General features: G+C 37.5%; 1 protein-coding gene across 1 annotated transcript; it reads right to left on the bottom strand.

The window, feature by feature from the left end:
* Positions 1–13645: 13645 nt before the first annotated feature.
* LOC102809397 (equilibrative nucleobase transporter 1-like) lies at positions 13646–14797 on the bottom strand. The gene is made up of 3 exons (XM_006814106.2): positions 14751–14797; positions 14533–14656; positions 13646–13948 (listed from the first exon to the last, which is right to left on the bottom strand). Exons 1-3 carry the CDS (start codon positions 14762–14764, stop codon positions 13835–13837), a joined length of 252 nt encoding a protein of 83 aa, XP_006814169.2. The 5' UTR covers positions 14765–14797; the 3' UTR covers positions 13646–13834.
* Positions 14798–14904: the final 107 nt, after the last annotated feature.

Here is a 14904-nt window from a genome sequence, read left to right as displayed (position 1 = left end):
ACTCCAATGAACTGGCCATCACTGTAGAAAGAATAATATCTCGCTGGTCCTACGTTTTGACAACAACTAGTGAGATAATAATATCCCATCTTCATCTTCTCCAGGTAGGGAAAGACTGATGAGATAATATCTCTGAGTGGTCCTAACAAAAAAGGAGATATTATCCATGAAGTGTCCCAATAACGAAGGAGATAATATTAACCCTCAGTGGTCCCAGTAACGGCGATAGTAATACGTAGTTATGTAGTAATATTTTTAAATGTTTTAATTTTTGGTCAAATTGCGCTATTTTGATTTATGGATATAATAATTCCACGTTGCTAGAAAGTACTATTCCAATAGAATTTACAATGTATTAATAACATGATCTAAATTGCCACTTTAGAATGTTTCACATAACTATAGTTATAATTGTATAATTGATTTATTTGCATAATTTAAATATATTATTACACGCCTAACTCTGTTACCTATGTCGCTGGGCGCCAAACAAAATGTCGTTATTGTACTTTGTTTGATATCTGATTCCTTACCTCAACATCTGATTATTGAAAACACAAAGCAAATAATCGCGGAGCACGTATTCTGATGCATACGATGCCGAGAACCAACATTCCGTATTTTGTAAATAACCATGTTATAGTGCAAGTCACTTAGAGGTCGGCTACAATATCGTTAGTTTGTCACCAGGAGCTGTCAGTGACGTATTCGAAATGCATAATCACTCGCGCACTCCACAGACGCCAATTCCGAGCGTTGAGGCCGGGCGACGGTGAAGCCGAATCGGCGTTTCGGGTATTATGCAAATTAGCGTTGTCAGGCCCAACCCAACACTGTGTACAAACGCAACTTTAGACCCTCTGTCTTTGATTTGTTGATCGTTTTAGTCCACAAACTATAATAAAAATGAGGTCATATACAAAATACCGGAATTTACGTCCTCGTAGCGTACGATGAACTCAGACATTCATTGTCATACACTGTTATAAATATACAAGATTGGGATTGAATCCAAAGGCAGACCAGTACACTGTTACCCTCCAGATTAGGCTCTAAGAATGTAAACTGATACATGGTAATATGTCACACAATGGAAACCATAATTACCTTTTATCGCTTTGGTGATATAAAACTAGACAACGTCCAACAGGGTATGATGACATGTCATGGGACAGATGTTGTATTGGAATCCTGAGCAATTAATAACGCAAGAGTGACTCCAAGATTAAAAGAAATAGCTGTTGAATAGTTCATAATTTGACCTTTGATCTTGAATAAGATCCTATACTAACTGTAAAGGCAATTGGATGTGTTATTTCAGACATCCATGATCTGCTTGATATACGCCTCCATTTTTATATCACCATATTTTAGCAGTTTGAGGAAAGTCATTCATAATAATTTTCATCATCAAATGTATACATTAGACATATACAATTGCCATGTAGATTGTCACTCCAATTGTAAAATCAATCGACGGGAGGGGGCTCATTTTCATAAGTTCTCTGGCCGATGAACAGCTAGCGCGGTTAGGCCAACTACAGCATATATCACATTGGGGCAGCGAAGCCCCGGGAACAAAACCAAATAGCCTCGGGACATTGCAAGCATATTTCAACAGCACAAGAGATATGTAGTTGTTATATGCATATGTCATGCTGCCTTGACCCACCAAGGACTGGATTAAGACCTAGGTTTTTAAGACATAATACCTCGTCCATAGGCGGCCATCTTGGATTTATGCTAATTACCGAATCTTATAATTTGTACTAGGGACTAGTCAAAAAAAAATTACCTAAAATAGAAAAAAATTTAATTTACCATATAATTACTATGTTCTCATGAAACACTACCAAGATGAGCTTGTACACAATGGTAGTCTAGTGTCGCATACGACTTGTTTACCACTTCCGTGTGACTGAGAATGTTCTAGAACCGTACTGTGTCTGGGTGGAATTTTTAGAAACTGGTTGAATAGGTAATAGAATATTGAAGATAATATTTGGTAATCGTAGCTATTTTTAATAGTTATTTAGGACTACGATTACCAAATATTATCTTCAATATATCATACTTATCAGTCCGAGCAGCGTTTATTTATTTATAAACTACTATTTTGAATAGGTAATAGAACACTGTAGGAGGCAATAGAAGGTAATGGAACATTCTAGAAATTTGTAGTAAGTTCCAGACTCATTATGTGTGCTGATGTAATGGCCTATTTATAGGCAGTGTGGGTATATATAGGGGAGTTGTTCAGCACTGAGATCAGATCGGAGATCTCGTTGAATTGTATTGGAGTCTAAGGTAGCGAGAGGGGAAAAACTAGAAAAAAAAACTTTTTTCTAAAAATCCCGGATTATGCAATCTTATATTGTGTACTTTCTTTATCTTTGGTCCGAATTTACAGTGCGCGATGCATTTGTTGAGTAATTTCAATTTATTCCCGGAAATTTAGTTGTAGGTGAACATGTCCTTCCTGCATTTACATATCATGTTGAGTGACGGACTGAAGACAAAGGATTTAATTTGCATACTGATTTGTTGACCACAGCTTTATTATATCCTGTGTAATCTATAAGTAGTGTCCGTTACGCGATCGAAGCACAGATAAACATTACGCTATCGTATTCAAGCTTTTCTCGGTGTTTTAATAACCTAATATAGCCTAATATGGCCGCCGACAAATGTCTGACACCGTTAAAAGATATCTAAATGAAAATGACCTGGGCTCATATTACAGTCAGCCCACAGAGTGGAATCAAAAATGTAACTCCGTGACTGACATTTTTCCTGCGTCAAAAAAGAGTGGACATTCTTTTGATGTGAATCGTAAGCCGGTGATCGCGGCTCGTGGCATTGGAAAGGGTAGTCGCACAATGCGTAAATTTAGTAGCTATATGGGATTACCGCCTCCTCTATTATATCTGGAACCACGTTCAGAGAAAACACTCGGAAAGTTTTAGACGTTGCTAAAAGACTATTAGAACAAGAATTTCAAGATGCCGCCGATGAAATAAGAAAACTCAAAACAGAATTGGCGGAGATAGACGAGAGTGGTGACACCGATAAAAAAACAGTGGATATAGCGGTTTCTGTCGACGGGTCAAGCTGGGTGGTCCGAAGTATTTAAACTATTTTCTTGACTTTCCGTAGACTATCCTTTTTAATGATTTAAATGCGCCCATGTTTATGTTTGCGTAATTATTACGAATGCGACGCATTATCAAGTCAGTAATATTGAAATATTCACAGACCCAATACCCCGGGTCAGTGCCCTAACAATAGTAAAAGATAAAATGAATTTTGCGTAGTTATCATGAAAGCTATACATTACGAAGTTGAAATATTCAGAGCTAGTACAATATTGTAACAAATTTGCGTAATTAGAAAAGCAGTGCACCAAGTAAACGATGTTGGAATATTCAAAGTACAGAGTTGCATACAAGTTGCGTAATTACAGTACCGTCGGTTATAAGTTTACTAGATCGACGCGCGGACCACGAAAGAAAAAGGTTGCCAAGGCAACGCGCCAGTTCAGTGCGTGAATTGGGGTCAAACTTCGGTCAACACACACTTGATGTCAGCATCGCCGCACAGCAAGTTTCGCAAAGAAGTACTTGAAGTTCAATTGCACCCCAAAATGATGTCACTGTTCACTCAGTTAACGCATCGTGTGTTGTGTCATGTCATGTCCATGATGCACCCCGTTTCGACTTTGGCTTGCTTTTCCTTCTTAGTGCATGTTCTTGTTTACGTAAAATGCGACCTCTCACCAACGTATTAAAACACTTTGAATTTATACTTTGAATGATTATATTTGGTCAACGCGAAACATTATTTTTTCTAAACATTTTCTGAGACCATTTTTATCAGCGCAGGGTTATTTTTTCAGACAAGATGGGCTTCGTAATATCTGCCATAACATCGCCCGGGCGATCTTTTGGTCCAAATTTTTCTAAAAAAAAAATCGAATCCTCCATAAGATCGCCCGGGCGGGGTATCGGCCAAATCAGGTAGTGCTGACTTAGAGCTAACTGATTATAACAAATCCGATAACGGTACACTCTCCATAGGCAATGCAAACATATCTGTACTTGAATGCATGTATATCCCGTAAGTAAATATATGCTGTCACGAAGGCCCGCCCTATGTTTAGAGAACCGATTGTACTGTTGACGCTGTTCAACATAACAAAGGGACTTGAATAAATTAATTGCGCGGTCGCCATCTTGCTCAAGTTAGCACCCACTTTCGAAGAAGTTTTGTCACGTTTTAGAAAACAACCAACCAATTTTTCACGATCTAACATTCCACACAATTTAGTCCATAAAGTTCAACAGGCTTTATCTCCAGAACAATGGGGCACATAAAAATTTCGAGACGCATTCTCAAAGATCATTATCTTATAAAGCAACAGTGAAAAGATCAGAAACATAGAAAAAAGGAACACCGAGAAACGGCCAATCCCGCAAAAAAACTCTCCGTTTAGGAGGTTAACGGGAACGATCGTAACTTAATCCCCTGAGCAAATATCAAGACGAAACATATATGATCGTACTCTGCTATATCTCAGCTTTCTGAAAACATATACATTGCCATAACTGCATGCTTAGTAACTGGTGAGGAAAGTCCTAAACTCCATTAAACTATAAATTATGTTTCCCCTCTCGCTACCTTAAGTATCTAGTTATTGGAGTAGTGGAGTTTTACCGCGTTATTGTACTTGATGTTTGCAGAGTATAATAATACCAGTACCAGTTTAAACCTCGTCTGTTGGCTCCGTGTTCGTATTTTATCATCGCCGCCAGGGAAGTCTTTTTGTTACTGTTGCCATTTTGGTATTTGAACCATCACACCTGTACTATACCACTTACGGTAATATTACGTTGCGTGTGACATCTAGACAGAAAATGGTAGTATGGTAGCATGGCTTTCGCCCTGAGATATTACCGACTATTTCATCTGACTCATCACCGTCCCTCAACCTTGAGTGATTGATAGACTCATGAACTAAAATACATAGCATTGTTATACTCCGAGACCTGCTGTTCAAACACGTTAACATAAATACACATATGTATATATGTCATAACATCTAACGACCAATACAATCAGCTATTGATGATCGCTTGCCTCGACAACCACATAAATAAATGTAAAAGTACGCAAATACAGACAGAAATACTAGTATGTGTGCAGTACCCGCCGTATTTACTCTTCTCGTGAAATGGTCGGTGTTAAGTAGCGCGTATTCAAATTTCATGTAAACAAATAATGTATCTTACACGCGTTGTGTACGTCGCTATGAGTCCCATATCGAACAGGACAGGGCGTGACGACCACCACCCTTTAACTACAGAGCCCCATGTATGGACGTCAGAGATTCGTATACTTTTAAATACTTGGCATAACGCAGGCGGGACGGATTCATGATGAAAATATTGGAGTATATATTACACATGCAAATCTATTTAAAAATAACGGATACATACCTTTCGTGACGAAATGCATATTTTACCCACAGCTGTCGCTATACTGTGCCATATGTGTATAGCAGTTTGTTTCACCTAATATGCAGTAATTGTGTTCAGACTACGGTCTGAAATTAAAAAGACTAATTCCGTGTTCGACTCCCGTGGGCGGCGGCTGCACAATGAACAGTGAAAAAAAGAGAGTACATACTGCCCACCCACCAATCGCGCAGCATTCGGTCTGACCGCGGAGAGGTAAAGCTGTAGGTTCCGTGAGTTGTTCTTCTCATCAGTGCACGTAAAAGATTACAGCATCCTCGTCACAACTAGTAGCGGATTACTGTGGTATGTCTGTCCTAGATTTGTATTTGGGTTCTTTGACTATTGGTCTGCGTAATGAATAACATATACATTTGCATATTGGTTTGACCGGGGGATATGCCCAGGTGGGTTGTATATTTAGACCGAACTCTACGACTCTCAAGTCATTATAACTTTGAATTCCCAGCACAGTTATTAGGGAGGTGTACATTTTAGTTACAACAACAACAGCAGCTTCAAAACACAGATGCAGGTTGCCGATATTTGAAGATTTCGCAAAATAAAAGAGTACAACACTGCCATAATATGCTCTCGGTCATGGTGGTCGACATGGTCATGGTTGAACTGGAAGAAGATTGTGTCATGATATCCATCTAACGGTCCCACCCCGTTTGTTTCTCTTTCGTCGTTGGTGGCGTGACATTTTTGCAAAATGAACCTGATGACACCATCAATTTATATTGAAAAATACAGCAACAACACATGTTATAAATATAAGTGCGGTGATCGATATGGCAAGATTATTGTAGTTACTGTACTATTTATTGTATATGTTGTGTTAATTTTTATGTTCTGCATCCAATAAAATGAAGCGTTGCAGGTCAAAGTTCAATCATAAGCAGACCCAGGTTATTGTGATAATAAATGTCATCAAAAGAAAATCAATATCGTTCGTGCTCTTAATCCTTTGAGGAATTCTGAATGAATAACAAGTCTTAAACGTCTGAGAGTTCATATAGTCGGAAACGACATACTGAAGGCTACAGCTCTGTAACAGGTGTTGTATTGTAGCTGAACTGTTGCCTGGTCTTATGAATGATTGTCTGTCCACTTGACCCGTACAGGGGCACAGTCAGCTGGCGCACACGTGATAATCAAAGAAAGCTTAGAAAGAACTCCCGTGTGCTGAGGGAATAGGGATCATGATGTAATATTCAGGAATATTTGAAAATGATAAACAAATTATGAATAATCTATTAAATAAGGAGCCACCAGTAGTCATCTACACACATAGACATCGTATACCTACAATAAGCCTACTTAAAAATATGCATAAAAAGTCTACACAAAATTGCAACATTAAAAAGAAAACTGAAATAATTCATAAAACATTGGGGAAAATGAAATGCAACAAAAATAGTAAACAAATAAATGCCCAAAATAAACTTATAGGGCATTTAAAAATATTTTAGAAATTTAGTTAACACGGAAAACGTGAAGTAGCAAGAACAACTATGTAAATTTCTGACAAACAATCACAATCTAAATATCTAAAATTCAAACCACTATCTTAATATCAATATGTGTGTCAATAATCATTATATTTATTTATTTTCAGTTACGTATATTAATAAGGAAGGCATCACAATCTTTTGGATTGGTTTGTAAATCCCGAAAATCGACATGGTAAAATTACAACCATCGTACAGCTCAGTACCATAACATAATTAAATATTAACAATTTACGGCAGACGTACTTCTCGGTACATAAAATTCAAAGTAATCCCCATCGCGTCTCATTTGTTACTGCGTATAAATTGACACTATCTGGGGCACGTCGCACGCGATGAGTACCAACCAAAAATACACACAGGACATTTTAAGTGGCTCGAAACAAAACCTATTCGCTAATTTTCGTTTCGAAAACATCTACGATGGCTTAAAACCCTGCAGCCCGTCCCGCATGTTTTTTTTTACCAGGCAGGAGACGCCGGTCAGCGTGGCGTTGCCCCAGTGGTTTCCACTGTGCATCCAGTAGTTAATGCCGACATCACGGTCTATACATTCCACATGAAGCATGGTATTCAGCTTAACCATATTTTCTTTTTTGCTCCATGGCTTAACTTAATAGGAACAGTAACTCGAGCAATAAATGTGCCTTCCGATTTGAGGGATATCGTGCGGTGTAATATTCAATGAAAAAAATAGTGAAACACGAGGCTCACGCTGGGGGCCCACATAAGGTGTTGCAATAGTATACATATAACAAAGCCAAACACCGATTGTTTCCTTTGCTAGACGCAATGATCCCGGGACCCGCCGTTGGCGGCAGTATTTTCATTCGAGGTCAATTTTGGATCACCAGGTCATTCCTAAACGCGTAATTAGGACTGAGTCGAGAATCAATTTTGGGTGCCAGAAATCATCCAAAGACGTTTATTTGGGTATAATTTGGGCATAGATCTAGAAGCAGTACCTACACACGAATTGGTGACGTCATAAAATACATGACCTTCAATCGGGGTCGTTTCCTCGGTATATACGAATTGGTATATACAAATTACAATAAAGACATTACACATAAGGTAAAACAAATCACGTGACAATATAATGATAATAACGGTAATAAATCCTAGCTTAACAGTTGAACAGAACGCTCATATAGTCAGTCGGGTGACGCCGAGGGTCACGAACTGTGTTGCAAAATGGCCGTGTGGTTGAAACTGGGTCATGGCGTGACGGGTGAGGAAGACATCATTAAACACTCAAAATCACAATAAAACGGGGAAGTGGTTGCATATTACGGCGTAGCTAACATGGGAAATAAAAAAAACGCCCAATACAAACGACATTGGTTCGAATCACACTAGATACACACTCACCAGAACCGAAGCAATCAGAAACCAGCAATCGTTTTGGCTTTTCCGTTCAACTCATCGGAACACTGGAGTAGTTAGAAAAATGAACACCACTTAACGACCAACGTCGTGGCGTGGTACACAAGCGTGCCATCAAAATAAAACAAAATTAGCTTGAAAAGACAGTGGGTTCGAGTCCCGCTCAGAGCTACCGTAAAAACGTAAATCAAATAAACTGAAATCTCTCAAACCGTAAACAAGTAAACAAAGAACGTCGCAAAAAAATAATAAACCTCACAAAACTCCACCATACAAAACTGAATGAATAAATAATAAAATAACTAACGTCTAAAACTGGACGACGCGCAATTTGTTCACCAGTTTCCAGATTGTGACAAGAGATAAACAAGACCCAAGTCAAGGTAAGTTTTGTTAAAGTGTCGATGGCGTTCCCTATATTACGAAAACAATTCAGGCAACAGACGAATATCTTCTGTGGTGTTGTTGAATTTATACTGTGTCTGCGGAATTGTTGATTGAGGGTTCGAAGCCAGCAGTTAACATTTTGTTAGAAAGTTTCACAATTAAATCAAATATCCAATGATACCAGTATATTTATTTCATTATTTTAACAACTTGCAATGGTGGAAGTTGGTCAAACACGAGTTCTTACACCTAAATAAGTATCAAATATTTGTCGACACATTTATTCTCTCAACCTTGTAGAGGTGGAAATTAATTAAACAACAGGTATTTGTCCATACATTCATTCTGTCAATTTAAGAACTTGTAATTGTTGGAATTAATCAAATGAGAGTTGTTTACACCAAACTAAGTATTAAATATTTGTTGATAAATTTATTCTCTCAATTTAACAACTTGTAATGGTGTAAAATAATTAAACGAGTTGTCTACACCAAAATTAATCTCAAATATTTGTCCACACATTTATTGTCACAATTTAACCACTTGTTAATAGTGGAAATTACTTAAACGCGACTTGTTTAATCAGTTGACATCAATGCAACTTACCCGCAGACAGTGCACAACAGAGTATCATTATTGAGCAAATATAAACAGGAACGTGTCTTGGCATTAGGTTTAGGGTCGGGTCAGGTATGGGCAACGGAATTATTAACAGGAACGTGTCTTGGCATTAGGGTTAGGGTCGGGTCAGGTATGGGCAACGGAATTATTAACAGGAACGTGTCTTGGCATTAGGGTTAGGGTCGGGTCAGGTATGGGCAACGCAAATGGCAAACACCCAATTGACAAAATGTACACTAACGGGTTATGCCATGTATATAGTTTACACAAGTAAAAACACAAAATTGCCAATTTTTTGGACAATTGTAACTCAAAAATAGAAATATGTTGTATTTCTATATATATACACACTATATACTCTTATCAAATGAAAACATAACCAGTCAATCCATCGTGGTCTTGTGGGTCAGTTCTCTACATAGTGATCAGGAGGAGCTGGGTTCAATTCCCTTGCCTGCCCATATTTTTCTCGCAAACACTATTTGGCAATAAAGCTAAATATGACAGCAAATTATTCAATTTGTATGACTACCCACATAACTCAGTTGATTTGTACTATGTCAGCAATGTGAGCGGTCGCTGGTTCGAATCCAGTATGTTTAGTTAGATTTTTGAATGCTAGTGAAGACAGTGCTCCTATGAATAAGACTTAAATCCTAACTCTCAGGGGTACCAACGAAAGTGTAGCTTTTTAATGAAAATCACAGCTTTGACACCGTGCAGCATAGCTTGGTCAGGAAAAGCTTAGCTGCAGGAATGAAATCTGCTAGTTTTGACATCGAGAACTCAAGCTTTGAACATATTTTGATGTTGAGGGCGTACACAACATGGCTGCATTTACATTCTATGTTTCTGGTTTGATGTTGACTCATTTACAGCCTTGTCATTGGTGATACAAGAAGTTTACTCCTTATAGCATGTGTGTGGTCTGTCTTATGCAAACCAACAATGCTGTTTTTGCACATGGTCAATGCACTCCGGTTATATGTCAGATGACACATTACCATTGCCATGCGATAAATTCATTACTTTTACCGGTTCTATCAGTCTGATGGAATTGATATCATCATTGATAACTCTATGAAGTACAATTACATTCCATATAGTCTCTTTGCACCTACTTTATTTCTTATTCATTCTGAATGGACAGTTGGATGAACATACAATAGCCTAAAAGTAAGGGGTATATTTGTACAACACCCTGTAACTTTGCATGATATGGGTCTATAATACTGTCTTGTAAACAGTTAACTACTGGTTTTGTACAGTTTATTGTTGCTGCACATATACTTATTGAAAACAACAAGATATAGTATTTTCTGCAATATGACTACTACCAAATTGGTCGGTGGTGATACCTATCATTTGGGTCTTCCGTCGACACTTATCTGCTTTTGCACCATAAGTCGTTCCATGCACATCATACCAGATTTAATCATGACACTCAGTTTACAACACTAATTTACCTCATTATCATGTGCATAACCTGTGTTTTCATTGAGAGGATGCTTGAATGCACGGTAGTGCTTTCAGCATCCTCTCACTAGTTATTTACAATGTGCCTCAAGATTTAATTTATTGAAAGTCCAATCATATCCAAAGCATTTCAACAATCTTCTTCCTATTGAACATTCCTCTACTCAACACCTTACTCAAATCATTCATTACAATATATAATCCTTACCACTTGTTTTTTTATTTTCTTCCAGGCGAGATAATTCAACCATCACCTGTATCTCCTATTGTTTCAACTTTTTACTTTATTCTTACTCGAATTTTTTTGTAAACTTGTTGTATATTGATGGTTAAGATAAAAAATAAAAACTTTATTTTTTCCTTGTTCATTACAGACGTTTATTCTATTCACACTATTTTTACATGGTTGTCTTCCAACTAGTCATGCTAAGTGATGTCTAATAGCAGCTGGCCAAATTACAATCGAGTGGTGGGTGGGTCACAGTCAAGTACAAATAAGCCATTCACTGCCAAAGAACAAATATAATCATTCTTTCCGATCAAGTACTTTAACCCTCTTGATTCAAATGACATAACCAAAAGACGTAAGACATCACCTACTTCCTATAACACACAACACCATATTCACGTAATTGTTCATACATGTATACATTGTCACAGCAAAATCAATTACATAAATTTACCAATGGCTCCAGCAAATTATCTGCCCATATTAACTATAGCCTCTTTTGTAATCATCTAATACTTGTATTTTGTGTTTCAGTTTACATAATGTTAGTCCAAAAATGTCAGCTTCTCTTATTTGAACACAATCCTATTATCAAGGTCACGTTTGTATTGTGCTGGTCCCGCTAACTCTGGGTAAAATCACAGTCCCGGGACTGTGGTAAAATCAATGTACAGAATAATCGGATGAAGCAACTAAAGTAAACTAGGATATATTAGAGCCAATGAATTCGTAATTTCCGACGAAAAGGGCCGGGAAAAAATACCGCTCATAACAAACCACCGTCATAACAAATCACCGTGTGAGGGAGCGGTGAACAAATGAGACACCGATTGTCAAATTGTTTTGGTAATCATCGCATGTCGATTCATGTCATTTGTACAGGGTACTCTGACACAAAAATAAGGTAAACCAGCTTACTTAGCGCTAATGATTTTGTGATTTCCCACAGGAAGAACGTTCTCAGAAATAATCCGACATGCTGATCAGCCCACCAACAATCGGCACCAAAATTGATCACTCCTGTCACGGTAAATTCGGTATGTTTTACGAGTTTTTTTTCTCCAAATTCCAACATGAATTTACACATGTAGGCGAATTTTTTCAGCTCTGTGTAAATAGATATTTTTACTGGGAATGTGCCCCATTTTACGTACGAGGAGCCCTTACACAACGACGTAGTCATCAACACACAGACATCCTATACCTACTAATCGACATGATAGCTTTGTAATTTGGGGAAAGTGGAGGTGAAAGTGCACCATGCAAGTTTCCAAATGTGTAAAGGAAAATAAAGGAAAGAAGTACAATACAATGTTGGTAAGCAATACAAAGGAATTATCTCCTTGCGGCAGCGAATTGATAAAACTACATTGATGCTGGAGGTCACCATATTTGTACACCACACGTGAATGTAAACTAGCTTGCACAGTAATTCGTTTCACAGTCATTGAGGTTATACATTTGTTCAATTACTTATTTATTTATTTACTTATACGATAATAAAAAATCATACATGTAATTTCTCAGACCTTTAATGTAAACTGATACATACATTTCATCTCCCGAGCGCTTGCTTCGTTTTTGTACAACACACTGGAAATAACAAAATGGCTGACACCATCATAAATTGCTGATCATAAAAAATAGAATACGCATGCGCATCATTATGCAAATTAGTCCACTCACCGATTCCTATTAGTTGTATTCATGCAATTGGGCATAACAAACTTTAAAAAAAAATATTAAAAAAATACATAAAAAATGCTAAATTTTAATTAAAATGTAAAATACAACAATGAATTTCAGCAGCCAATCATTAGTAACATTCTTACCAAGTTACATAAAAATCGTTTTAATGCTTCTTGAGATATAACTGAAATAGCTTAAAATTCACACATTATTATGCAGATGAGCTCATTAATATGCATGGATGTCAACCAAAAACTAATCAAATCTGCGCATTGCCCCAGACAAGCTATATACCAAGTTTCATTGAAATCCGAACATTGGTTTTTGAGATATCGATGGAACAGACACACACACACACACACACACACAGACACACAGACAGACACACTAACTGCAAAGACTCCCTTTTTGTGCTTCGCACACGGGAGTCAATAAAATAAATACGATATTTACTACATGGGGGCCGCCATCTTGAATGACGCATAAAACTAAATAAGAGACAAGTTGTGAAACGCGTTTTTCAGATTCCTACAAATCAGGACAAAAATACCAATCTTTCACAAAAATACGGTCCGTTGGGGTTATATTAAGCCAACCGATAACAAAATTCGGCCGAATTCGTCGTTTTTGTGTGCAAAAATCCCTTGCATACGAACACCTAATTACGCGAAGAACCTGGAGCACTAAGCCGGGGTATTTGAAACCGAAATTGTCATCTAAGCGTTAGACCGTCGCTGATTGGCCGCTGAGCTGGAATGCAAATTTTTAGTTTTAAATACCCCAGGAAAGTGTCATTGTCCGACAAGACAGAGATCAGCCATCGAGTCGACTACCATCAACATAAATTGTTCCTGTTTATTTTACAACAAGCATTTACCTTGACACATTTCAAAGTCATCGACAAAAAACCCCAATGTGTCTACACATATTTAATAACCAGGTGACAATCTGTTTCTCACGGAAATATTGACATTATTTATTAGTGAGGAAATAAATCATCACACAAGCTTTGAAGTTGATTACGTCTCATCCAATTTTCTGAATTCTCCTTTACATTGGATGTTCAATTTTCTCCACAGCAGGATAGGATATCCATGCGATATCAAAACCACACCTAATAATATACAGTCTACCTACAGATCAGAACACAAATTAATGAATCAATGAGTTGGTGATAAACTCTAAAGCTCTCATGTTCTCCTACCTCATTCACAAGACACTGTATTTAAGACATGTGTCGTTTCCTTTCTTATTGTTTATATTTAGGCAATAATTGCTTTCAATGAGTTGGCATGAACCACAAAAGGAGAGACGGGGAAAGATGTGTTGTTGTAATTGTGGCATAATGACACACGCAACACATGCAGATTGAATGAGTATATACAAATACATCCATGTGTAGTGGCGCCTTCCAGAGGCAATGCGCTCCTGTCAGGTAAATATGTGTGGGGGACGCCAAACGTGTCATTGTCATTTTCTCATCTGTGGTCGGTCGTGAATAAGATTTGATATACGACGAATTTGATGTACGACCGATTTCAATGATATCGCTTACAATCATATGCAACTTTTTATGTCAGAGGAGTGCTTCATCGCTTAAGTGCAGTGTGAATCAGGGAATGGTGTTATAATGTTGTTTTTTCACATTGAAAAATAATGCATTACATAAGGAATGACTTCTTTGTAAGAAAGTAACCAAGCAGTGTTTTATACTCACGTAAATTGGGTTTCTTTCTGGTAGCACCTGAGTTAAATTGAACAACGGATAATTCAACAAAGCACCTATTCCAGCAATGAGGTAACCCAGACCAAATAACCGACCATAATACTCTGGTGGAAATCTGATAAATAAACAGAAACTCAAAATTATAGTACACCAAACCAACGAGCAATAAACATACGATTGTATAAAACAAGACATTTACATATACTCACAATAAAGCAATCATGCTACCATGGGCACACGATACAAAGACCCTACCAATGACGAAAAATGTGAAGGAGATTATCTGTTGAGAAAAAGATATGATAGCTACAACATTGTATGCCATTTTAGAGGACCTTTTGAGTAATTGTTTTTGCATTTTAA

Source organism: Saccoglossus kowalevskii, chromosome 6 (genome assembly GCF_978046115.1).
Source record: "Saccoglossus kowalevskii chromosome 6, keSacKowa6.1, whole genome shotgun sequence".
Lineage (NCBI taxonomy): Eukaryota > Metazoa > Hemichordata > Enteropneusta > Harrimaniidae > Saccoglossus > Saccoglossus kowalevskii.
This window is presented reverse-complemented; position numbering and strand designations above follow the sequence as displayed.